At 37.0% G+C, this 25,343-nt stretch overlaps 2 protein-coding genes across 8 annotated transcripts in view; one reads left to right on the forward strand and one right to left on the reverse strand.

Moving 5' to 3' along the window:
- Positions 1 to 9,070, forward strand: part of LOC127789302 (probable DNA helicase MCM8) — a 69,616-nt gene extending 60,546 nt beyond the window's left edge. Inside the window, exons 15-20 of one of the 4 annotated variants that reach the window (XR_008020527.1) lie at positions 5,615 to 5,785; positions 5,869 to 5,982; positions 6,880 to 6,951; positions 8,511 to 8,599; positions 8,701 to 8,744; positions 8,912 to 9,070. Coding sequence is in view for 1 of the 4 variants with exons in the window: in XM_052318184.1 (XP_052174144.1) it covers positions 5,615 to 5,785; positions 5,869 to 5,982; positions 6,880 to 6,921 (327 nt within the window). In the remaining 3 variants the exon portion in view is untranslated. Of the gene's footprint in view, positions 1 to 5,614; positions 5,786 to 5,868; positions 5,983 to 6,879; positions 6,952 to 8,510; positions 8,600 to 8,700 lie in introns of all 4 variants that reach the window. The other 3 variants (XR_008020526.1, XR_008020528.1, XM_052318184.1) reach the window with 3 other exon arrangements.
- A 2,187-nt stretch (positions 9,071 to 11,257) lies between these two features.
- LOC127788600 (E3 ubiquitin-protein ligase UPL4) lies at positions 11,258 to 20,012 on the reverse strand. 4 transcript variants are annotated; one of them, XM_052317071.1, is made up of 19 exons: positions 19,769 to 20,012; positions 19,396 to 19,472; positions 18,651 to 19,294; positions 18,408 to 18,518; positions 18,144 to 18,260; positions 17,906 to 18,064; positions 17,647 to 17,811; positions 16,651 to 16,803; positions 16,448 to 16,569; positions 15,219 to 16,365; positions 15,000 to 15,083; positions 13,491 to 14,738; positions 13,151 to 13,381; positions 12,945 to 13,049; positions 12,278 to 12,358; positions 12,122 to 12,193; positions 11,911 to 12,039; positions 11,634 to 11,717; positions 11,258 to 11,530 (listed from the first exon to the last, which is right to left on the reverse strand). In XM_052317071.1, exons 3-19 carry the CDS (start codon positions 19,263 to 19,265, stop codon positions 11,465 to 11,467), a joined length of 4,689 nt encoding a protein of 1,562 aa, XP_052173031.1. In that variant the 5' UTR covers positions 19,266 to 19,294; positions 19,396 to 19,472; positions 19,769 to 20,012; the 3' UTR covers positions 11,258 to 11,464. The 4 variants fall into 4 exon arrangements, with proteins under 4 accessions (XP_052173031.1, XP_052173030.1, XP_052173032.1 ...); XM_052317070.1 differs by lacking the exon at positions 19,396 to 19,472 and having other exon boundaries at positions 19,769 to 20,011; XM_052317072.1 differs by lacking the exon at positions 19,396 to 19,472 and having other exon boundaries at positions 12,122 to 12,190; positions 19,769 to 20,010.
- Positions 20,013 to 25,343: the final 5,331 nt, after the last annotated feature.

Below are 25,343 nucleotides of genomic sequence, written 5' to 3' on the forward strand. Positions count from 1 at the left end.
ACATAGACCACAAGATAGATACAGTGATTTGAAAACGAGTGTTTGTAAAACATAGAGTGATCTGCCTCAATACGAATCATACCAAATTGTTGCTTAACTTTATTGAACCAACCAAACCATACCCGGGGGGACTATTTAAGACCATAAAGAGACTTATGCAATCGACAAACAAGACCTAACTCCTCCTGAGCAACAAACCCAAGTGGTTGCTCCATGTAGACTTCTTCCTCCAAGTGACCATGTAAGAAGGCATTTTTAATATCCAATTGATGAAGAGGCCAATGATGCATGGCAGTCATAGAGAGGAAAAGATGAACAAACGCCATCTTGGCAACCGGGGAGAAGGTATCACCATAATCAAGGCCAAAGATTTGTGTATAGCCTTCAGCCACAAGGCGAGCTTTAAGGCGGTCGATCTGGCCATCAGGGCCCACTTTGGCTGTAAATACCTAGCAACAACCAATTGTAGACTTCCCAAGAAGGGATGGAACAAGAGTCCATGTATGATTGGAATCCAAGGCCACCATCTCATCAATCATAGCCTGTTGCCAACCTGGATGAGAAAGTGCTTCTTGGACAGTTTTAGGAATAGTGAAGGACGACAAGGCAAACACAAAGGCATAATGGGATGATGATAAACGATGATAGCTAAGGAAATTATAGATGGGATGATGATTACGAGTACAGCATGTACCTTTACGAAGAGCAATGGGCAGGTCAACGAAAGGCTCAGGCAGGTCCAGAGCAAGTGGAGATGCTAGAGCATAAGATGAATTAGGTGGATCTGGAGAAAGAATAGCCTCTGGACGTGGATGTTGTGATCGACGTTGATAGGTGATAATTAGGCAGGGTGAGGACTATCTTGGTGGAGTCGAGGATTCAGGTAAATGGGGACTTGAAAGAGTAGAGACAAGTAGACTAAGGCAAGGAATTGGTAAGAGTTGAGAGACGAAGTCAGGTTCCACTAGTGAGGTGAGGTAGGGAGTACTCTCAAAGAAGGTGACATCTGCAAACATGTAAAATCGATGCGTGGAAGGAGAATAACATCGATACCCTTTCTGAACCCGAGAATACCCAAGAAAGACGCACTTGATAGCACAAGCCGACAATTTATCAAGACCTGGTGAGAGATTATGTACAAAACATGTAGAACCAAAAATACGAGGGGGAACAATGTAAAGGGGCTCCTGAGGAAACAAAAGAGAATAAGGTACTTTGTTATTTAACACAGAGGATGGCATGCGATTTATTAAGTAGTCAGCAATGAGGACAACATCACCCCAAAACTTTAAAGGAGCATTAGCATGTAATAAAAGAGTGCTAGCGGTTTCAATAAGAGAAACAAAGTACCGATAACTTAAGACTGAACTGACACGACTAGGACCCCAAACATCAGTATGAACAATGTCAAAGGGTGCTTTACTAGACTAACCTTTGCTTGGAAACGATGCCCGAACATGTTTTCCACGCTGACACGACTCACACTTTAAGGACTGTAAATGAGAGAGATGAGGGACCACTTCTTTAGCTTATCTAGACTCGGATGACCCAGACGATGGTGGAGCAGATTAGGAGACTCTATGAGAGCACATATGGCAGAGGATGGAAGTTGTAGATAATAAAGTCCACGTGATTCAGATCAGTGTTCTAAAAGGCGGCCTAGGTGGCCGCTTAGGAGTTAGGCTGCCCCTGGCCATTGCGATTAATTGCTGATCGGCACCCTTAGGCGTTGGGCCGATTACTTTGGCCAAATTGGCGCCTAGGCGATGCCTAGCCGCAGGCGTTGTTTGCAGCCGCCTATCTACCTGGGTCACAAGCCACCTGGGCCACCTGGGTCGTCTCTCGTCGCACACAGCCTGACTCGTCGCTTGCTCTCTCCTTGTCGTCGCCGCCGCCACTGCAAATCGTCTCCCTACCATTCTCGATCTTCTTCCTCCGGTATGTACGACCATCATTTGGGTTTGAAGTTCCTCCGTTCTCGATCGTCTCTTGTAGTAGCTGTTGTAGCAGCTGCTGGTTCTCGATCTTCTTCCTTGGCTAAGTGTTTTTGTTGCAGCTGCTTGTATTTTGTTGCGTTCTTCTTCCTCCGCCAAGTGTTGTATTTTGTTATTATGTCTTTATTTGATTCTATTATTTCTAATGCCTATAAGTTGTGTTTCACAAAGTCAAGAGTCTAAATGCTAAACTTAATAATCTATATTAATATTTCATAATCTTTGTTTAATTTATGTGTATTTGGAATAATATGAATTTTAATTTGTATGTACATTTAGAATAATATGAATTTTAATTTAAAAAATAACAGTTTTTCTAGGCTTCGCCTAGTCCCTGCCTAGGCGGCCTAGGCGCCCCAGCCTAGCGCCTAGCGCGTTTTAGAACACTGATTCAGATCTTGCGCCAATCATTTGTCTCGTATTTTGGTCCTGTATAAGAAAGGAATCAGCAGTAAAAGTTATGGAGCAGTTAAAGAGTGCGAGTAAGTTGACTAACATAAATTAAATTAAAGGGACAACCAGGTATAAAAAGAACATAATTTAAGGATAGAGATGAGATAGGTTTGGCTTAACCAACACCAGTGGCCTTAGCTTTAGAGCCATCGGCAAGGGTGATGTGATGTGGTGTCTTGGGAGATAATAAATTTGAGAAAAGGGAAGGATTACAGGCTATGTGATCAGAAGCACTAGAGTTCAAAATCCAGGAACCAACAGACGAAGAATGAGATAGACAAATCGTAGAATTACCAATATGAGCTACAGTAGCCAAGGGAGAAGCTTGATGTGTTGCCTTAAGTTGAAGGTATTCCTTAAATTCAGTGTTTGTTAAAACATTTTGACCATCATTCCCAGTCTTAGTCTTCTTCTCATTACCCAACGCTTGAGATTTAATCACATTAGCTGATTTTTCTGGGAAGCCATGCAAAGAATAACACCGGTCTTGAGTGTGACCCATCCGTTTACAATAGGAACATTGTGGACGATTACCAGTGCCACGACCACCTCTACCATTACTGGGACCACGACCTCAACTTCCACGTTCAACCAAATTAGAGACAAAGGTTGAGGATTTTGAAACTGTTTGAGAACCAAATCCCGATGTTGCCTTCGGAGAAGGAACTCGAAATAACCAATCAATGAGGTCCTCCACCATAGGGATATTAGGATTAGTCAAAACTTGGTTTTGAACAGATTCAAAATCTTTTTGAAGACCGTGGAGAACAAAGACCATATACATTTTGTCAAGCTTGTCTAACACCTTTTTTAGGGTATCTTCTGTCAATCTCAATTTGATCTCTTCAATAATAGATTGTGCTTTGTTCAGATATGAAGGTAAGTCATGGTTTGTCATCTGAAGCGTTGTTAGGTTATGAATTGAGTCATACAGACGCTGTATGTCATTAGAGTAGACGCTTTGAGCTTTCTTTCATATATCATAGCATGTATTATAAGACTGGAAGTGAACCAACAGTTTGGGATCAATGGATTGCCATAATAAAGAGACTAACTGATAATCAACCCGCTGCCATTGTTCTCTCTCATAATCAGGAATGTCTTCCGCTTGCTTAGTATGGTGTTCAAAGAGTCCTTGGCCCAAAAACTAAATATCAATAGCAGCATGCCAATCCAAGAAATTCTTTCCATTGAGTTTTTCTGACGTTGTAGTGGGATTACTAGAGAAGGCAAAGGAAATGAGTCCCTTCTTTGGTGTTTCAGAAGTGACTGATGAAGTTTCTGATGCGGAAGCCATGGGAGGAGATGATGGAGATCTGACCCACGAAAATGGAGACCTACGATTGGAGATCTAACCCTTGGAAGATGACCAGGAGGTGCCGACGAGTCAGACGGGACCAACGGTGTGGAGTTCCGGCAACGGGAAGGCAACGCGTGGCTCTCATGTGCCGACAAGAGAGGAGGCACGTGACGGTGTGTGGAGGGTTTTTCGGCGATGGAACTTTGGTGGGTCGATCGAAATCACTAGGGTAGATGACCGAGACCTTCACTTGGACAATTGAAAGTGTTTGGGTAGCAGATCTAGCCTTGGACAGAGGTTAGTCGTGCATGAGAGATGAGGGAGACTGGCTGTTGGGGATTTTGCAGCCCCAATACGAACTAGCTCTGATACCAAGTTAGAAGAGGATATTTGGTGCGTAATATGGCTTGAGAATAACTCATAGCCTTCTTGATTATATATATTTACAAGAAACTCAATCAACTCCCTTAATTTTAGGGATTGACTGATCTAAATACAACAAGTAGTATCATCTAAACACGGTAAGTAGTCAGCTAATTACAAGGAATATTTACAGAAAATATTAACGCATATCAACACGTTGGACAGGTCACTGTTGTAGATTCAATCGCCAGATAGATTGTCGTTGCAAATGGGTGCCATTGTTGTAGATCTAGTTGCCGGATGGGTGTCGCAAATCTGGTCACGATTGACGGCAAAAGAGAGAGCGCAAGGTGCAACATAGACGTGATTGGTCGGAGAGATATGGATGATTGATGATGGATAGTGGTGGCGGTGGCGCGATGATGATTGACTAAGGATTAAGGTCTGGTCATTAGCGGGGAATGGTGGCTGCGGCAGTGGCTGCTTAAGAATTGGGGTTAGGATTCTTCTAGCTTTAGTGGCTCTGATAATATGTTTTGAAAAGAGGTAAAAAGTGTTCAATATTTTATTCATATTTTAGGTCTATATACAACTCTAAAAGGTACAATTTAGGAAAGCTAATAATTTTGCAGGATTTTGTTCTGTTGCCCAATGCGGGCAAAATGAGAGGGGGGCGTGGACCCCATGGGGGGTGTGGGATCCACACACGGGCAAAATGAGAGGGGGCGTGGGCCTATGGGCTATGTGGGACCCATCCACCCACCCCCCTGCAAGCTGCATTAGGCAACATAAGAGTTGCCCGACATGGGCAACATAACGGGGCCCTAACTATGTATGTATAAGGCTAAGCATATACAACACTATAAAGCTAACATAGATAATTCAATGATTAAATGTCAAAATCACTACACCTTTAAATTTTATTGAACAAAGCTGGTTCTGATTGGTGATCTTTCTCAATTCTCTGTTTCTCTTTATGCAAGTAGATTTCTTCCAAAAAAAATCTGAAGTTTCTCCTACATTTTGGATGACCAATGAGCATATGAGGTTGTTAAACTAATGGAAGAATTAACAACCTATCAACATTATCAATCTGCCCTTCTCTCATGGGATGCAGGTTATGCCAATCAAAAGCAATAGGGAAATTATTTAAATCCCACAGAATGTAGGTTATAACAATCAAAACCAATGGGGAACTAATTGTGTCAATGAATTAGCAAGAACACGACTAGATAGCATGGCTGTAACTTGTACGCTCAGTAATCTTACGCAATATTTAGAACTGAAATTTTTATTCAACTTGCTGAGATAACCCAAAGACATTCTCAAGAGCGTCTGATTTTCTCCATTTCACATGCCATGATTAGTACAGACCTTTAGTTATGCAGATACAAAATGCACTTTTTTCACTGAGCTACAAGCTTGACAGTTAATGGTGACTACTCCTTTCATGTTTGGGTGATTTCGTTTACCTAATCCAGTAATTCACATTGCATGGGTACAGGATGTTGTTGAAATAATGAAGGAATCCTTGTACGACAAGTACGTAGATGAGCATGGTTTTGTGGATTTTGGTCGGAGTGGCGGAATGAGCCAACAGAAGGAAGCAAAACGATTTTTAAGTGCCCTGAATAAACAATCAGAGTTGCAGCAAAAGGATTGTTTTTCAATTTCTGTAAGCATACTTGCTTTTTCTCTAATTTTTCTGAGTTGATATCACAGCCAAAGCACTAAATTCATCTCAAATTGTCCCCCCAGGAAATTTACAGTTTGGCAGATAGGATTGGCTTGAGAGTTCCCGATATTGATACATTTGTGGATAATCTAAACAGCGTTGGTTATCTGCTTAAAAAGGGGCCAAGGACTTATCAGGTACTGTGACATGTTACTTTTTGACTCCCTGACAGAGCTTAAGTGCAACCAACCAACCCTGACTGAGCATGCCAATAATATGGTATTCATGATTACACGCATATTTGCAACTACACCTATTGTTATTCTAAAATTCTAAATGCATCTTGTTTCTTTTTGTTCTGAACTTTTCTCATAATATATGTGAAGATAATATTACTTTTGGTTGTGCTTATTGAACTTATAATAAAGCCATGATACTTTATAATTGTACCTATCATGATGGGATTGCCATTGCTATTATTTTTCAACTGACTGAAGTGATGGCTCTATGAAATCACTCAAAAGCAGAAAAGAAAGGAATTATGAGACTGGTAATCTTATGTTTATGGTTAAAATTAGAACATTGTAATTTATGAAACATTTTACTGTCTTTTTTTCTTTCTTTTTTACTTTTTTTTTTTCTGTCAACTTTTCCATAGTCTTTGTAAAACGTACTCTGCGGACAACTATGTGATTATAGACCTATTCTGTTTCTTAGTTTGGAAGCAGATCTGTCCGTTAAAATTTGTTGACAGTTCTTTTGCAATATAAAAAGATCTTTGATGACATGCTGGCTTGCAGTTTTCAAATACAAAATGCTGATGAAAACAGCTTCAATTTTAATTCCTGGAGTTGCGAATTTTGAAGTTCTTTTTCATGAGGGGTTAAGTATATCCTTGCAAATCATTTTATGTCAGTGTCAGGATTTTTCATTAATCGTACATGTGTAGGAATCAACCAATTATACAACTGGATGCTAATATGAACCATCTCTTTGAGCCTAGAAATGATTGATAAAATGACAGCAATGTTTATAAGAGAAGTCGGCTCTTTTCAAGCCTATATCAGTTAGATTATGAAAATTTTCTCGTGCAGGTGCTATCATCTTCTTATTCAAGGAGCCAGTCTTTAAGGTGAAGGGGCTAATTTCGCCGCACTGGAGAGTTGGTATGGCATGGTTTAAATGGCTTCTCCTCTTTTCCTTAGTATGTTTATAGGTTCATAGTCACATAAATTCCCTACTCTTACCAATTAATTACATTTCTCCACGTTGGATAAAACCAAGCATCTCTGCAGTCATTTGAATAATCTGATGTAAGATATCGTACCCTTCTACCTTGGCTAAAGAATTATAGCATGTATGCGGGGAAATTGATCTGAAATTTTTTTTGCTGTAAGTAATTTGAAGGTTAGCTAAAGATTTATATGTTTTCTCCCTTCATTCCGTTCCTTCTCACTTGCTTGACGTGAGGCATTCATGGTAGGGCGCATTCTTAATGTCCACCAACAGTAATGTGGTGGTTTAATAATGTCCTCCTCACAAGTCAAAACAAAGGCTTTCCTTTCAAAGAAAGTAGCTCTGAAACTTATTTGTTGTAGGATTCAGTGTTATTAAAGGCGTGCTTAGGCCCACTAGGCCTTTAGGCGTAACCTTTGGCCTAGGTTCTCTCGGCTTTTTTTTTAATTGTTTTAGGGGTTATATTTACTATCTATTATTTTATTTAATTTTTAACTGTTTAGGATTTATATTTATTGCTGTAACTTTTTTAAAAATTAATTATATCTAATAAAATCTTAAAGGGAAAATGGCTACTACTTCAAATGCTCCAATTGAACTTGATGAAGATGGAGAGGGAGATGATGTGGAAGAAAAGGATATTGGAGATGATGCTTCTAATAATGAAAATATGAGAATATTTGATCTTGATGATGAAAATGATTTTTAGATTATTTAAAATGCGTAATTAGTTAATCTTAATTAGGATTTAAAATCTATAAATTGTTTACGATTTAATTTAAATTGACATAAAGACTTTTAAATTGCATCTTTTGATATTTTTTTATTGTTCTTTTCATTATATATATATATATGTCAACAATAGATTTTAAAATTTCTTACAAATCTCTTAACTTTTGTGATGCTTACATTCGGGTTGTTGAAATATGATGGCATGTGTTTTTCTGAAATTTATAGGCATATAACTTATTTTAGTATTTTTTTATTTAGTATATGTTGAATTTTTTAATTTTCTTGATAACATGCTTGCGAATATGTTATTAGGAATTAAAATTATTTTATATCTTATTTTTCAACTAAGATATATATATATATATATATTTTAGTTAGCATGCACCTAAAGCTCCAATACCCTTTGCGTCTTAATGTGTTTTGTGCCTTTAATAACACTTATAGGATCAACCAACACTTTGCCCAGCTCCAGTAGTAGGTGAGAATTGTACATGTTTTCATTTTCACCAGATAGCTTCCCTGCTGTCCGAAAAGCAATCTGGCAAGGAAGCCAGAGTTAACACAATTCCTCTCTCTCCTGGAATATGGCCTGTGAGAAGCGGGAATATTGATACATCCCCTTCTTAGAGTTATTACAAGAAAAAGATGTACATCGTTTGGGGGGGGGGGGGGGAATCAAGCAAGGCATACGGCTTTTAGTGTTGTACATTTGACACGATCTTTTATCATTTACTCAAACATACGTTGGGTTGTGCAGGTTCCTCTTTCATTCTGATGCTAGGTGCCATCTAGTTTCTGAAATGAATAATTGTCATCAGGAACTGTAGCCGCACCCCACTAGAAAATGTCTGCTGTTTACATCTTTTCCTTTTCCTTGTTAATTTCTGCTATATTCATACCGCTTAGTTCTGCTGCACTAAACAAATCCTTCATCTTTGGTTTTGCAGATTTCAGGAATCAACCTACCGATCCAGTTGTTGATACATGTTTTGTGAGTATAATCCATCACATGTACTTGCAGCTTAGAGAACCTTAAAAATGTAGCATTGCATGTGGGCATTTTGGAAATATAATGCTCATGATAATAGGTTGCTTTCTTTCCTGTTTTTGTAATATAGGTGTTTATTTTCTGATGGCCAGCCATCCTTTGTATTATAGGTGTTTATTTTTGGATGGGTCAAAAACTCTAGCAACTGGTCTCTGATTGTCACCAAATTTGGGGAATGTGAAGTGACCTCTACATGCAAAGACCACGCTAGTGGTGCAATCAGATTTAAGTTTTGACGAGTTCGAAAATACGCACTTGCGCGCGTCAAGTTGAACTCCCAACTCCTAAATGATGTGGCAAGAATAGATAGGGGAGTTTGGGGTGAAGGTTAGTAAGGTTTTAAGAGAAAATGGGACAATCTATTGGAAGGATTAGAAAAAAGTACAAAAAGATTCCGTTGCCAGTTATAGTAAATTCTTTTGTCTGGGACTTACCCAAAATGATAAAAACTAGGAACAAATGGGATTATCCTGGTTTTTTAGGGAAGTAACGAGAGGTGAATTTGGTCCAATTATGGCTCAAAAGTGGGAAAATGCACTAAATGGGGTGAGGAACCTCAAACCATCCTTCAAACCATTGGATGATAGCTGTCTCCAAATCAAAGAAATTTAGTGGACAAGAGGGGGGCTCCTATTTGATAGACGCACGCCCATGAAGAAAATGAAGAAAAAGGTGGATGCTTCTTAACAAGGTTGGAAAATGCTATTGATATACCAATTTTGTATATCTTAAGAAATATAAGGGAGTATTATGAAAAAAAAAATTCCTCGTGAGACGTATAGAAACGCTCAGGATTTTTTTATCATAATACTCTCTTATATAGTCCAAGATGTACAAAATGAGTGTACATCTAGCATGATTCAACAAGGTTTATACATTTTTGGCATGCAGAAGAGATATGGGAAGACATTGTAAATTATGAAAAAAAAGTCACAAAATTTGTCAAGTAGATATCAGAATATAAACCCTTGATTGAAAAAATAGCATTGATGGGAGAATGACAAATTCATGATTTATGGAAAAAATAGGCATATAAAAGGATTTAAGAAAGTTTGGAAAGAAATGAGAATTAAATAGTCAAGAAGGTTTAAGAAATGATGCCTTTCTTAAACCCTAAAAAAAAAATGTGTAATTGTCCTCCTGGAGTGTTTTGAACGGGGTAAGGTCCTTACCAGTTACCGTTAAAAGACTTATAGTGGCGATAATTTTAGGCCATTTGGACTTGATTGCTAAAAGGCAGGGCTTGGGTTTAGTCTTTAATGTTTTGTGTATAGAAACTAACATTAAAAATGCATTTGGGCTTAAAATCTCCCCACTTGGTCTGGCAGTTAACTGGAGATGAAAATTGGATAATCCAAGTGAGCAACCCAAGGTTGGAAGAAACCTATCCTAGAGTTATGTATATTATAGAATCAGGGTACATATCTTGAGCTAATCACTAGAACTAGCAGAGTTAGCTTGTTTGATTTTCATGCTTAATTTTTTGATTTCGTTTCACTGCCCCTTCCCCCTTTTTTCGTCGCAAAAAATGAAAGAAAACACGGTTAGGTGAATTATTTTTGTTTCAAAATGAAAAACACAACTTTCATTTTGAAGAAAATGGTCATGTTCATATTTTCACTTTCGTTGGATTGAGTCGTGAGGGAAATCTTTGCAACTGTAAAATAAATTATACTTTTGAAGTTTAATGTGGTATTAATTGATCTCTTTCATGACTTCATGACCGGCAGCTATCCTTAATGGCAGTCGAGACCCATTCTGCATGAAGCAGACTCGCCAGCCAACCAAACTGCTTTAACATAGAAGCGTATTTGGTATCTTGGTCTCCTGATCATTTGTGTTTTGTGGAACAAGGCTTGATTTAATAAGATTATTATCTTGAACAACATATGCTTGTGTTTTATAATATAGTCCTACAAAAAGGTGAGAAATGGTTTTTGTATACGTGGCATTTATATAGCATTACTCTTTTCAGTAATCACCTTGGATAAAATTGAACCTTAGAGCGAACTCAAGCCCGTGACCCAATCACCGTGCATGCACATCCATTCGAGGGTCTTGAGTCCAATCACCTTGCACGGCAATACACATCGATTCAAGGTTTCAAGGATACCTAGGTCCAAAATTTACTCACTAAAGGGGCTGTTTAATATAATATATACCATATATTGCCACTAAAGGAATAAATAAAATGCCCACATGGACAACCACATAAAAAGGGGGGAGGGAGGGGCAGATATTATGCAATCAGTTTCACATTCATTAACACATTTGCATAGACTAGGATGCTGAGGAGAGGAGAGGAGAGGATATCTAGCAACTAAAGCCCTGTACCCAACTCTGTACAAGCAAAGAGTTCCAGGGAAGGCCTCATCTATCAGAAAATGATCTATTTCTTTTTCCTGTACATTTCATCTCCATAAGCTTAACCATTTCATATTTGCCTGTTATTTACACCCCCCCCCCCCCCCCCACCCACCGCCCTACGGTCAGCTTTAACAGGAGGTTACTTCTGTTCCACCTGAGTCGACTCCTCTTTCCGATAGTATGCACATGGTCATGGCAGTCACCAAAGCCCCCAGTCAGTTACCTACACCACCACCACCTAGTCTGAAAACTACGTATTATGTTTATGTACCTGCTGTCTGTTCAGATCAAATAACTCAGGAGAGATGGAATGATCCTTGTCCTTCTGTGATGGCATACAAAAGCTTCTCTTTCATCGTCTCCTGCAGAATCACAATTGCGAAAAAGTATAGGTTACACCTGTGTTTCTATTTGAAAAATAACTTTAATCATAAAAAATTAGCATATAGGCAAAAGGGGGGCCACTTTTGAAGAGTAAGGCGGCAGCTTCAGATAGTTAGCACAAGTCATCACGCTGGGCAGGTCAGCATCGGCGCATCTACTACAATGCTGTCCAAACATCCAGAAAACAGCCGGCAACAAAGTGAGTATAAAACAGCCGGTAGCAACCATAAGGTCGCGCAAAAAAGCAAAGGTAAGACTGCACATAGATATGGCTTCCCCTAACTCTCACAAAAAGGGAGTCTTGTGTGCTGAAGATGCCCTCCTTTAAAAGAAAATGATGGAAAATTGTAGTTCATACCTTGCGGACAATTGTCAATTTTGGATTCAAAGATGCCAAACCACCAGGAGGAAGCCTAGGCGCCCCAGTCACAAACTGCAAGAATGCTCGTTGTTGTTCTCGATCAAACTCCCGAATAATTTGCAGTAGCTGAAGCATGTAAAGTGTAAGGGAACAAATAGAGATTTCATTGGGTATGTTAACATTGCAAAGAAATATGAATAAGACTGACATTGATGATGGGAGGACTGCTAGCCGTGTATCCATGATCAAACTTGATATGATCCAACATCTCATTTGACTGCTAAAAGGATGATATCAATGAAGCTTAGTTAGATAGTTGGATCCATTCTATTCAGATTAATCACTAGATAACATGGACACATACACTGCAAAATTCACGTTCTCCACACAACAGTCGCTCTAATTCCTCTTCAGTGAACACCTGGAGATGTTGGATGGAGAAAACCTGAAGAATCAAAGAATAAGTGTACTAGTTATGGAAAAGCAAACTCTAACTGACTGTATTAGTTATGAGTACTAGCTAGTAGCTTCTATAAAATTGAGACAGACAACTCGTTAGACAGATTCAAAAATCTTACAATAACAAGCAACTCTGTTCCTTGGCATTGGATATTTTAGTAACCAAGGTAATGACAATCACAAGAAAAAAACAGCTCAATCAATGGTTAAACATGGAAAGAAAGGACAATATTCAAATCCTTCAAAAAAAGAACAAAGACAAATTCTTCAGTGACGCATCCTACCTTACATCACTGTTTGTCACACAGCCTCCGAGAAGGAAAGCATATTGCTAATGATCAATTTCATGCTATTACATTCTTTATCCCTTGTAGAAAAATTGTAAATTATCGAGTAAATAATTATATAGCAAAGTAATACTTCTTGCTGGCAATACATAAAAAGTCTTCAGAGAAGAAAAAGCAACCAATATTCTCTCCAGTCTCCATTCAAGGTATTTGTTTGTTTGACATATCCATTCAGTTAGGAGAAGATCAACAAACACATTAGCAGGGTACATAGGGAGAACAGACCTGGTTAAACCCTGATTTGAAAGCTTCTACTTGTCTGCATATTCCAACATTTATAGTTGCATCCACAGTGGCTAAAACATATTCCTCCAAGTTTTCCATAGTTACCTAGAAGGGATTAAATGAAATAACTTCCACATGTACTTAGACTGGATGGTAGATCTCTGTGGGTGGAAGAAAACAAAAGGTAAAAGACGAGGACTACTTACCAACTTTTCCTCTGGTACAACAGTAAGAACATAATCAGGATATCCAGGAAGAGAAAAATCAAGGTAAAGATCTTCAATTGTGGCATTCCGGAAGCATGGGTCAAATTTAAACGTTGAATTTTCTCCTCCAGCTGATTCCAAAACTCTTTTTCTTTCAACAACTGCCTGAAACTCTAGCAGCACCCTAGCAAGCTCAGGATCAAATGAGTGGATGTCATACACAGTGAGTTCCTAAGGAAATGAAGAAAGAACATAACAGCAACACCAAAATTAACATTAGATAGATGAAAAGATGAATGCACAGCTCATTCTACCTAATTTAATAGTGTGGGAACCATACCTGCCCAATCATCAGTTTGTAGAAAGCTTTGGAGAAGGGGATATCCAAAACTCTTCCATCTTGAAGGGCCTTTGCTACTACCTGTCCCAGAAGAACAAATTTTTTCTTAACTTCAGAGAATTCTGTGCCACATAATGTACTCACTGTAGACAACCATGGGCGAGGGAAAAGCCCACAAGGTGACCTCACAAATTCAGAATCTCCAGCCTGCATGCCTGTTTTATGTAATAAGGTGTGATCTTCCCTCCACATGCTGAGACCAGTTTTCTGAAATTCATGACTAACTAGGGTGTAAAATTCCAGAGTTGGTCCAAGACCAGTACCGACTTCTTCATTATATTCCACTTCAAGGATAGCTTTTTGACGGGCATATAGGTCCATCATCTGGGTGGCAGACTCCAGAATGTGATTCCGGCATACTGAAAATCTCTTACGTGGCAATCCACTAGCATTCTGCCTCCTTCCATTTAGGCCTCCTGAATCATTATGAGATATAGGATGTGGTGGAGATTGCTGCTGGCTGAATGCTGCCAACCGGAAGTACTTGCATCTGACCTCAAAAGCAAATAAGAATGGGCATGAAGTCATTAACTGGCTACACCACAAAGGCAAGCTCCCCATGGAGATCGCCAAAGGATCCCGCATCTGCTGTTCTAGTTTTTCGGTCAATTTACTGCTCACAAACTCATTTTGTGGGACCCCCAAGACTGAAACTTGTAAGTCATCCAAGTTATCAGTTCTCCCTTCTGCAAAGGCATGCATCCTTTGACGAGTCATCAGATGAAATGCAAATCTGTTCATGCATTCCAAACTCTTGAGGAAAAATAATACATCATGAACAGGAGTTGAAGTTTCCAACCCAGATGCAATCTTGGAAACAAACGTGTCAGAGAAAAATGGTGTACACTGCCAATATCTCCCCATAATGTCTGACACGGAAGAATCACAAGCTTGATGCTGATGATCCTGAGAGCAACTTTCTGTAGATTTAACATCTCTTCTATATGTTATTTTGTACACTTCCCTCCATAGCTTTGCACTGTCAACAATTTCACGTCCAACATTGAATTGTTGTTGGAGAATTGCTTGATAAAGTGATGATGCTTGGTCCAGCTGTTGCCCTTCTAGGAAAAATAGCAATTTCGGTGAGATGTCTTCATTGCTGGAGTATCCAGAACTCTCAGAAGTCTCAGAACTCGTGCTACCATCCTCATGAGAAGAAGTATGTTGCCTGTTCTCCATGTGGCCCTGCACAGGGTCCCAAAAAGTCAAACACAATATACCAAAAACTCCACAGCAATAATCACATTGAACTTAGCATCACCAGAGTTACCCAGCCCCAAGCCAGAAAAAAAAAAAAAAAAGATTGGGCTTAATACCCCATCAATTTCAAAATAACACAAGAATAAACAAATATTACTAGTGCAGGAAGAACAAGGGATAGTATATATTTGGATTAAATGAAACTTGTTAGTAAAATTTAAAGGAATATTTTCTGATGATAGGAACCTGGCCTGGTTCTGCTATTTCACTGGTGGTTTGTCTTAAACTGTTCCCTTCTTCAGGTGCAGAACGTAAGATGTCAGGTTTGTCCTGCATAAAACAGAGCTAGGAGTAAATTAACTAGTATGTCAAGGAGATGAAGCAGCAAAAATATTTATTTTTGTTGTTCCTTAATAAACGTAGATTTTGTAGTTCAATATTTTAAGTGAACTGCACAAGAATAACCTCAAGTTCCTTCACATCTGAAGATATGATTTTAGATTCCATATGATCTGGACTTCTGCATCCAGGAGAGCTCTTATCTGATGGTAATTGAGAAGAACTTTCCAATCCACACAGAGCTTGAATAGCTGCTGGTTTTATGTTTCCTGTTCTGTTTTTGCTAACTTTTGGCCACAAATATACTCCAATAGCGTCCATAGAAGAAAATGGGTCTACAGTCAGAACATCTTCAGAGTAATCAGATAGGCATGTTTCCCCTTCTCCCCTCATGAACTGAGCTCTGAGACAAGGATATGGTGTGCATCGGATATGTGGAACAATAGCATATGAGTTCCTTTTCTTGTAAGAATGGTTCAGAATAATAGGAAAATTTTCTACAGAGGACAGTGCAGTTAGCAGTTTCCGAGCTAATGCTAATAGAGGGAGATCCTCCAAAGGTGCATCAATGGAAGATAAAAGTAATCTTCCAAACAACAGAAATCTTCTTTCTACATTGTAACTGCAATCAAATCCACTGCTAAGTTCAGTATTTTCCCTCAGATATTCTCCATTTGATAAGTATTTCACTATTGCTTTCACAATTCCACTTTCTATAAATTCAAAAGTTGAAATGGGATCTTTTCCATTAAGCTTTGCCATGATTTCATGCAATATAGTATAGAACTCTTCATGCAGCTCAGTACCATCTTTACCCATGGACATATTAATCAAATCTGTTAGCGCAGCAGCCAAAGTTCTGAGTTTCTGAAGTACATCTGTTAATCCTTCCTCAGTCTTTAGTACTTCGGTAGCAAAGTAATTGGTGCTAATCTGCTTTGCAAGACTGTGAACAGAATCTTTTTCAAGCCGGCAGGTCCCCGTTTCTGAAGCTGATGACAGACCAGAATCAAAAGCATAACACAAGCATCTAAGATTTCTTGTGGCACATTTTTTATTTGAATCATCTGAGAGCTGGATGCCACCAAACAATGGAAACAAAAACTGAGAGCACTTCTCTGGTGTTAGAAGTGCATCAACGGCAAAATAGACACCTTCCTTTAAGAAAGAGTTCAAGAAATTATCAGAAAGCTTTGAAAGGATAGTAGCAGCAATTTGTAGGGCTAATATCAGCACATGGTGATCCTTCCGAGTGAATACTCCAGCCAAGAAGCTGCCATAAGATCAAATGAAAATAGATACTCAAAAGTACACTCTATGGCTATAATTTCTCTAAGGAAAGGAAGCCCGCTCACCTTGAAATGTTGGTTTCCTTGAGCAACTCAAGCAGCATTACTGATTTGCTGAAATAAATGAATTTGTTGATAACAGACAGACTGCCATAACAATCATATAAATTTGCACCAGAATTAACCACCTGCTAGAGAATAGAGAGCAAATATTATAAAGCTGTGAAAGATTTCGAAGCAATTCAGCAGGTACAAAGAAGAAAACCAACCTGGATCAAGACGGACAGCAAATCCATCCCAAACTTCTGCAGATTATCAGGTTTATTGACAAGAAAAGCTTCCTTTTCCGTGTTCAATGGACCACTGTGATCTTCAGTTATATTAGGGAGAAGCTGATTTAGCAACTTTAAAATTTCGTGCATCTGAGATGAAGCATAGGGCAGTTAGAATATAGTCAATTAATCTTTAAATCTGTTCTTAAGCTTCTTCTTTTTTTAAGAAAAAAAAAATTTACATCTGGTGGCTTATTTTTTCTTATTCACGAGGATGCATAAATCTGAGAAGCTAAAGAGGCTGATAAACAATACCATTGTTGAAATATATTAGTGGATGGATGGGTGGTGCAAACAGGTAAGCTTTCAGAACTAATTCTACTGACAAGCACATAGCCTAGCCAGTAACTCATGGCCAATGTGATGTATCCAGCCTCAGATTTTTCTGTGAGACAACAACATTTATATACAAATCCTATAAGTGGACAAGGTGGAGTTCATAGCAATCTACAAAGTTCTTGACTTTTGCAGAAACCAATCCTGAAGAACAACCCCCCTTCCACCATAGTACTAACCTTCAGAAATCTAATGCCATAGTCCATACTCTATTTGTCTGCAGAGCTTCATCTCGGGCTGCACACTTCATATCACCTATGTGAACCTTCTTTCTTTATAGTGGCAAGTAGCAATGGTATCAAAAGTCATCATGTCTCAGAACCACCTCAACTTGCAGTGAGGTACACCCTCTAAACTTACATACCAAGCTATAGGACGCCTTTATGACCATAAGCATCAGCCAGTATATCATATTATACAATGTTCAACGTGTCTCAAGAAATAAAGATCCACAATCCATAGAATCATCATTAGCAAAAAAAAAACACTAACAAGTTCAATATAATTGTATCAGAAAAAATCAAACAAAAAATTCCAGATCCTTACATAATTGCATTTCTTTAGAATAAGTGGGGCAGTACAATAAAGGGTACATACCTGATTACAATGTCCATCAACCATCATATTAGGAGAGACCATTCCTTGAGATAGATCATAGGTAGACAAGACAGCCTTCAATATGCTGCTTACTCTGAGCTCAAAAAGAGTCCTGAAAGCTAAAATTGAACCAGAAGCAAGTTTGACAAGCAGCCCAATCAAGCCCTGAGAAACCATCATTGAGAACACACAAAAAATAGAAACAGTCAGCACATGGAGGACATTTCATGCATAAAACTAAATAAAAGAAACTGCATACAGTGTAAAGGGGTTGGCATAAGGTGGTTCGACACTTCACGTCTATAAGATGTACGGCGTGATGGACCAACTCATGTTTACAAAGTTCATCCAGCATATCAGAGTTGTCTTGTACTCGTTCAGCAATTTTTATCAAGCTAGTTGCTACATTTTCAACAAGCTGAGGAATCACATGAAAATTTACTGTCAAACAAATATTCCAGTGAAGTAAGTCTATGCTTGCAAAACACACTGCATACCTGCCTATCTTCATACCGAAGAAGATTACACAATATTGGAACTGCCTCCATGAAAGGTGAAGGGCATTCGGAAGGAAGTTTCTTACAGATGTTGACCACACTTGAAAGTGCAACTCTCTAAGGCATGTTAAAGGAAAAAAAATAGCAACATTTAGTCTGTTGACTCTTTTAACACCAAATATAAGTAAATAAAACATGACATGGAACTTGAATAGATAGTAATTCCCTCAGTTCCTAAACTAAAACCAAACTCTATTATCATACCTGGATACTAGTTGAGAAAAAATCAATATGAGTTAAAACAGCCATAATTGCTCCAGACTGTAAGCACGCAAGTGGTTCCTCATGTGATATTTTCTCTAATGCTTGCAAACACTATTATAAACAGAAAATAGAATTGGATCAGTAACTAATAAATAATTTGTGCTACTAAAACACAAAATCATGCATGCTAAAACATGCTTATATGCACAGGGGCAAATGTACTTATTCCAGCTTTCAGCATACTTGTTCAGCTACATCAAGGTACTCGACAGCAATTAATCTCTGACAAAGAGCAGGAACTGCATCGTGCCGAACAAGAAAACCCGAGGACCGAGGATGCACATCGCATAAGTAAGTTATAGCCCTTATAGCTAGAAGCATTATATCAGGATTGCTCTCATGCCGTGCCAATTTTACAAGAATTGGAGATAGTGAGTCTGCCATCAAGCTTGACAATGCACCATCAGCACAAAAGGATAATAGTTCACAAAGCTCGGTAAGGGTGGCCAACGTCTCAGATTCATCAACCACTTGGCCTAAACTCGTCAAAACCTGATTGAACTTCCCTTGATCACTTGAGGATCGCCGCCTCTGGTAGTCATGTAGGATGTTTTGCCTCTGTTCCCCGTCTGAATCACATGATCCATACGCAGAATCCTTATCACCTTCACCCTCTGATCGAGTGGACCCCGAGGCAGACGATGAAGTGTCCATGTCCCCATCAAGGCCTTCAGGCATCGAATTTCTGGAGTTCATTGGGTTTGATGAACTAGCTCTGAACTCCAATGAGCTACATGCTCGCTTATCAGCTGGAAATTCGTCAACCATTTCAGGTCGTTTCTGGCCTCGATTCCCCATCTAAAAATGAAATACTATTTTATAATCTCCTGCATACATAAAAAGAGACTTCAAGTTAGCACTCCTATCATTCAAAACAGTCTTAAAAAGACCAAATAAATCGATCGACGCAAGAACTAGAAGTACCGACCAATACTTGAAAAAACAAAAGATGAAAACGATTCAAAATCGGATGATATTAACCGGTTCATCGGTCAAAACCAGTCACTGTAACAAAAAACAAAATACGAAATGAATTTGATCAGCTTCAAAGCTAAAACAAAGAGCATCACAATAGTCACACGAAGATGTACACATACTGAACACCACCAAGATACGCATTAAAGAGGATAATCAAAACACGCCGTCACAAAATCACCTCGAAAGGAAAACCTCAACAAAATCACGAGGAAAAAACGGAAAAGAACATCGCAAAAAGCTCCCGAAATCAACAAACAAACTAATTGATTATTAAGTTGCAGACTCATATTAAAAGAACAATCAATTGCGTCCGACTTTTGTACCTAACAGTGGTATCGTTCAGCGATCTTCGAGAGATTCGAAGAGCGAAATATGTACAGATAACCTAGGGCTTTTTCAGTTGCTTCCTTTTGATTGCTATATGCTCATTGAGCATATATACATAGATGCGCATTTGATTTGTGGATGTAGAGAGAGAGAGAGAGAGAGAGAGAGAGCAAAGAGAAGAAAATTATATACAGAGACGGCAATCTAGAGAGAGAATTTCGTAGAATTTGCGTGCGTAGGCTTCTCGTACTATAGTCGTAAATCTTGTATTAATAAGGATGATTATGCAGCATCTACGGTGATGCGTTCGCTTTAGATAACTCAAGCGGTGCGGGGCGGTGATGATGATAAGGAGATTATTTCTGATCGAGACGTTCGGGACACGTGTACGGTGATGGAGGGTTTCGGCACAAAAGAGGGGAGGCCTTGGCATTTACATAGGCCCTCGTGATGAATCATGATTGTGTCCGTTCAGCCGTATGATTTCGCATTTCATCCGCGTGATCATGTGAATTCAGCCGTCGACTTGGTATTTTGCTTTCCACGCTGAAAAGGGTTTAGAAGGGGAGAGAAGCTTTTGGGTAACTGGTAATTGAGGTTGCCTTGCTTGGATGGATTCGGGGGGTGGAATATATGGAAGCAAAGTACGGTGATGCTATGTTGCCCGCTGGCGGGCAACATAGCATTGCTGAGCAAAGTAATAACATACGTACGGTGCTAGTTTAAAGGTAGATAAGTATCAGACTTGATCATTTTGTACGAATTTTAATTCTATCCCTGTTGATTCAATTGAACCAGCAATGGATTGATCAAACTACACAAATAGTAAGGTTTATTGGACTCATTGTCTTGAAATTGGTCGATTAATAATAAAAGGGCGGTCGACAACGATTACAAAGTTATTTATTTATTAACTTGTACATCATCTTTTATGTAATGTCATAAATTAAGCATAATTATTTAAATTTTTCATGTCAATAGCAAAGAAGTGTTGTTGACGATGAAATGATTAATTTTACTACTCTACTTATCATAACTTCGCTAGAAATTCACCATCACTCTCAATTTTACAAATTGAAAACATTAGACATGTTCAACAAACTAAACCAAGAAATCCCATTAGAAATTTTATACAAACTTGAAACAAATACTAAGTATGATAGTAGCAATCAAATAGAACTTACCAAAGTGATTAAGCTTGATTAATGAAAAATTTGGAAACACTTAGCTAGCACGATGATGAAGTACAAGGAGAATCAAAATCTACCATCAATGAACACCAAAGTCACCAATGAGTCTCCCCTGTTCCAACAACAATGACAATTGGTCTTCTTCAACAATAGCAACTAGGTCTAGCAATCTAGTCACATCTTTGATGACAAAAATTACCTTTAACATTAGGTTGTCTTCCTAATTGATGGTTGCAAGTAAATCATTAATGGCTCTTTATCATTTTTCATTGGCTTTAGTTCAATAATTACAGATTTTCTGTATCCATAATAATGGTTCATTTTTCATAAACAACAAATCTGGATAAAAGAGAATGGATAAAGGGTAAAGGATTATAATTATATGAGAAATGATGGGAGAAATGAAAAGGTTTATAATACATGATAATTCTATAAATGTTTAAATTTTTATAAATATTTTAATAATAAATTAATTACAAAACCACCCTTGGGAGTCACAACTAAAAACCCAAGCAACACTATGTTCATTCTAACCATTAGTGGTGGTTGACAAGAATGTCAAACAAGTCACTTGGCTTGGCCCCAGTGCCTAGCTTGTTTTTGGGAAGAGGTTTGACACAAATTAAGAGCCCAAGTAGGCTTAGGCTGTTCCAACCCATGGATCTTGATAGGTCAAGTTATTTTATTTTATTGTTTTTAAATTAGTATACATTTTTTTTTATTTTTAAAATGCCTTTTCTCTTAAATTTTAAATTTTAATTTTAATTCAAATTTTTTAAGTGTTTATATCTATTCTAAAATTTCAAGGGTTACATATTACAACTTCAAAATGTTGCCTAGAAAAATAACTAAAGAGAAGGGTGAATTGAATTTGTGAAAGTTTAAGGATTTTTCTAAAAAAATTTATTTTAATGAGTTTGATTTCAATGTGATTTGTTGATGAAATGATTAAATAAGTAGAGAATAAATCAAGTACAATTATCATATAACACAAAAATTTATAGAAGTCCAACTATAAGAACTAACTTTCTCTTTTTTTCAAACAAAAACTTGAAAGTTCAACTATAACAATATAAACTTTAATTTTTATACAAGAGTTAAAACCTCGCATAATAATTCTGCATGTTAAAGCAAGTTACACACATTCATAAAGGTTGCAAATGACTCAAGTTATTCATGAGCTCTTCGATATTCGACTCGACAAAAAGTTGTTCAAATTTGTTCGCTAAAATAAACGAGTCAAACTTGAGTATAAATTTAAAATTTGATTTGTAAATGTGTCGAACTTGAGTTTAATAAAACTCAACTCGTTAAAATTTACAAATATATTCGATTGGAGGCTCGTAAATATACTCGATTAGAAATTTGTGAATATCTCGTGAACAACTTTTTTTTTATAAATACATTAATATATTTATTTATAATTTTATAAATATATTATTTAATATGAAATTATCAAATTTTAAATTATTATAATAATATAATTAAATTAAATTTATTTAAAATTATTATATATATTAATTTAATTATTTAATATAATATAATATATGTATATATAATAAAGTAAAATAAAATTTTAATTTAAGTAAAATAACAAGATTTAGCTAGCTCGAGCTCATTGGCAAGCCTTTGCTTAAGTTCATATCTTGAGCTCGAGCTTGGGCTTGCTAGCAAGTGCTCAAGTTCATGTCAAGCTCGAGTATGAGCTACTGAGTCGACCAAATTTCATAAATTTATTTGAATGATGCAAGGTTTATTTATGAAGCATTTCAAAAATATTAAAATGAAAGGGAATTTTGAATTTTGGTGGTTTCAATTTTCAAAAGGCTTCAAGAAATTTTAAAAACGTTAACCTTTTTTTCAAAAATCAATGATTGTCTCACAACCTACTTGTTTGAAATTTAAATATTCACATCAATCTATTATTTAAGTATATATTTAAAATTTGTAAGAAAACTTTGAGATTTGAAGTTTGAAAAAATTCAAACTTGAAGGTTCAAATTTCAATCCTCAATAATCTTCAAATCTTGATTTTTTTGTAATATCACAATAATCTTCAAATCTTGAATTTTTTTTTAATATCATAATAAAATTAATCGTGAGATAGCTAACGATACCATAAACGAATTTGTTAAATAAATTAATTTATGAACCATTAATGATTTTTTAATTATATTATTTTTAAACTTAAAATTAGTTAAGTCAAGTCAAGTCATGAGGCCAAAACTTTAGCCTAACATGACCCAAGTTTGTAGGTCAAGTTAGCTTGATTTATTTGAACTCTTTTGAGATTATCGTTCTTGTGCGACCCGCTCCTCGTGTCTTCAATTTCGACAAAAGAGATAAATTATAAGTAGAGATTTTTGTCTCACCGTGTAAAGTAAGAAGTCGAACCCATGAACTACTAACATGAATCCTTACTTATCATAAGCCAACCACTTAACCTATGTACTGTGGGTAATTTATTTGAACTCCTTTGTAGTTTATGACGTTAATGAGTTACTGCTAGATTTTTTTTATAATTTTTTTAAATTTTTTTATTTTTAAAGAAAAAAAATATGAAAAAAAATGACAATCCCACATTTTCTAGAGACCGGAAGGAAGGAAGAGAGAAACAAAAATAGTATGAAGGGTGAATGCAGAGGGCATTTTGAATATTTAAAAAAATTAAATGATTGTTGTTCATAACAAAGGTACTGTTGATATGGCCTTTAAACCTTAGGGGCATCAATTGTAATTTTTAAAAGTCAAGTGATATTAATTAGGTCTTGGGGTAAACCCTTTAAAAATCTAATATAATTTTGATTAGCTCCATTTTGATAGAATGCATTTTGATAGAATGTGTATTTTTTTCCAAATTAAACTGAAAATCTAAATAGAAAATTTTTGTAGACCAAAACGCATTAATAGCCTAATTTATTCTAAACTTAAGGTCATTTTGTAATTTTATCTTAATTTAAAAATTATTTCAATTTATCATTGTGCTTTAACATTAATGTCAATTTTATCATCAATCGATTTGGTATGTAGCCCAATTTACATGACAATTGAGGTGACGTGCATAATGGATACATCAACAAAAACATCGTTTTGTTATGATGTTGCTACAAAGCACAAGACAAAATGATGTCGTTTTGTTTTGTGCATTTTGAAGCCAATGTTTGTTGTCACCATTTCATCATTGTTGGCGTGAGTCGGTTTCATCTCCGTTGTTGTGAGCCAATTTCATTTTCGTTGTCGTGTGTCGTTTCTGCCTCTATCGTCGTGCGTTCGTTCTATTGATTTAGCTACCATCAAGACTATCGTTGTCGTCGTCATCGTCGCTTCCTTGTCGTGCATCATCTTCCCTTTCCCTTCCATACGTCATTGTTGTCGTTGGGTTCACCATCTTCCTCCTCTTTTGAAACTCTAAGTAAGAATTACTTGGGGTTTCAAAATGCACAAGGCAAAACAATATCGTTTTTCCTTGTGCTTTGCAACAATAGTACAACAAAACGATGATGTTTTTGCTAATTTGTTTATCATTGGACACATCGACGTTAACCGTTATGTAAGTTGAGTCATAAATTGAGAATAAAATTGACATTAATATTAAAATATGATAACCAAATTGAAATAATTCTCAAAATATAATAAAATCAAGATAAACCAGGCTATTAACGCACCAAAACAAAACAATACTAGTTTACCTAAAAAATCAAATTGAATTAAATGGAATTCATTAATTTAATCGTAAGAATTGTTGGATTCATTAGTTATTTTGCTAAACACGCAATTATGAGGTATCGTACCCTAATTATTCTAGTGTTTATATAAAAGACTAATAATTTGACTGAATTATCATTATTCATTTATATATCATTGTTGAATTTTAGTAATTATATATGGTGATGTATGAATTTTATGTTTCATATACCTTAAAACTTGTTCCCTAGGATAAAATTATCCCACCTAATTAGTGGGATTAATATATATTCTAACTACAATGAACAATTTTATCCCTCGCGTATAAAAGCCATAAAATTTTCTCTCTTCCAAACCCTTTCTCGTCGACTGTGGGGATGCCTATAGGAGTCGCTATCAAATCCTAGCTCATCTGGTGGGAGATTTGTCTTTCTCCAACTGCAATCTCGAAGTCATTAATGAGTGGCAACTTCAATGGTAGGTTGCTTAAGTCATCGACAACCACGAGTTGTTACCAGTGGCTCCATTTGGTTAATTGGATAAAATAGTCAATTGCCAATTTAGATACCAGTGGCTACATTTGGTTAATGGATAAAATAGTCAATTGCCAATTAAGTCTAAATTGTTGCACATCAAAGCAAGTTATATTCTTATCAAATGATTGAAGATATGTCTATTGAAAGGTATTTAACAATTT

This window comes from Diospyros lotus, chromosome 13 (genome assembly GCF_014633365.1).
Source record: "Diospyros lotus cultivar Yz01 chromosome 13, ASM1463336v1, whole genome shotgun sequence".
NCBI classification, from domain to species: Eukaryota; Viridiplantae; Streptophyta; class Magnoliopsida; order Ericales; family Ebenaceae; genus Diospyros; species Diospyros lotus.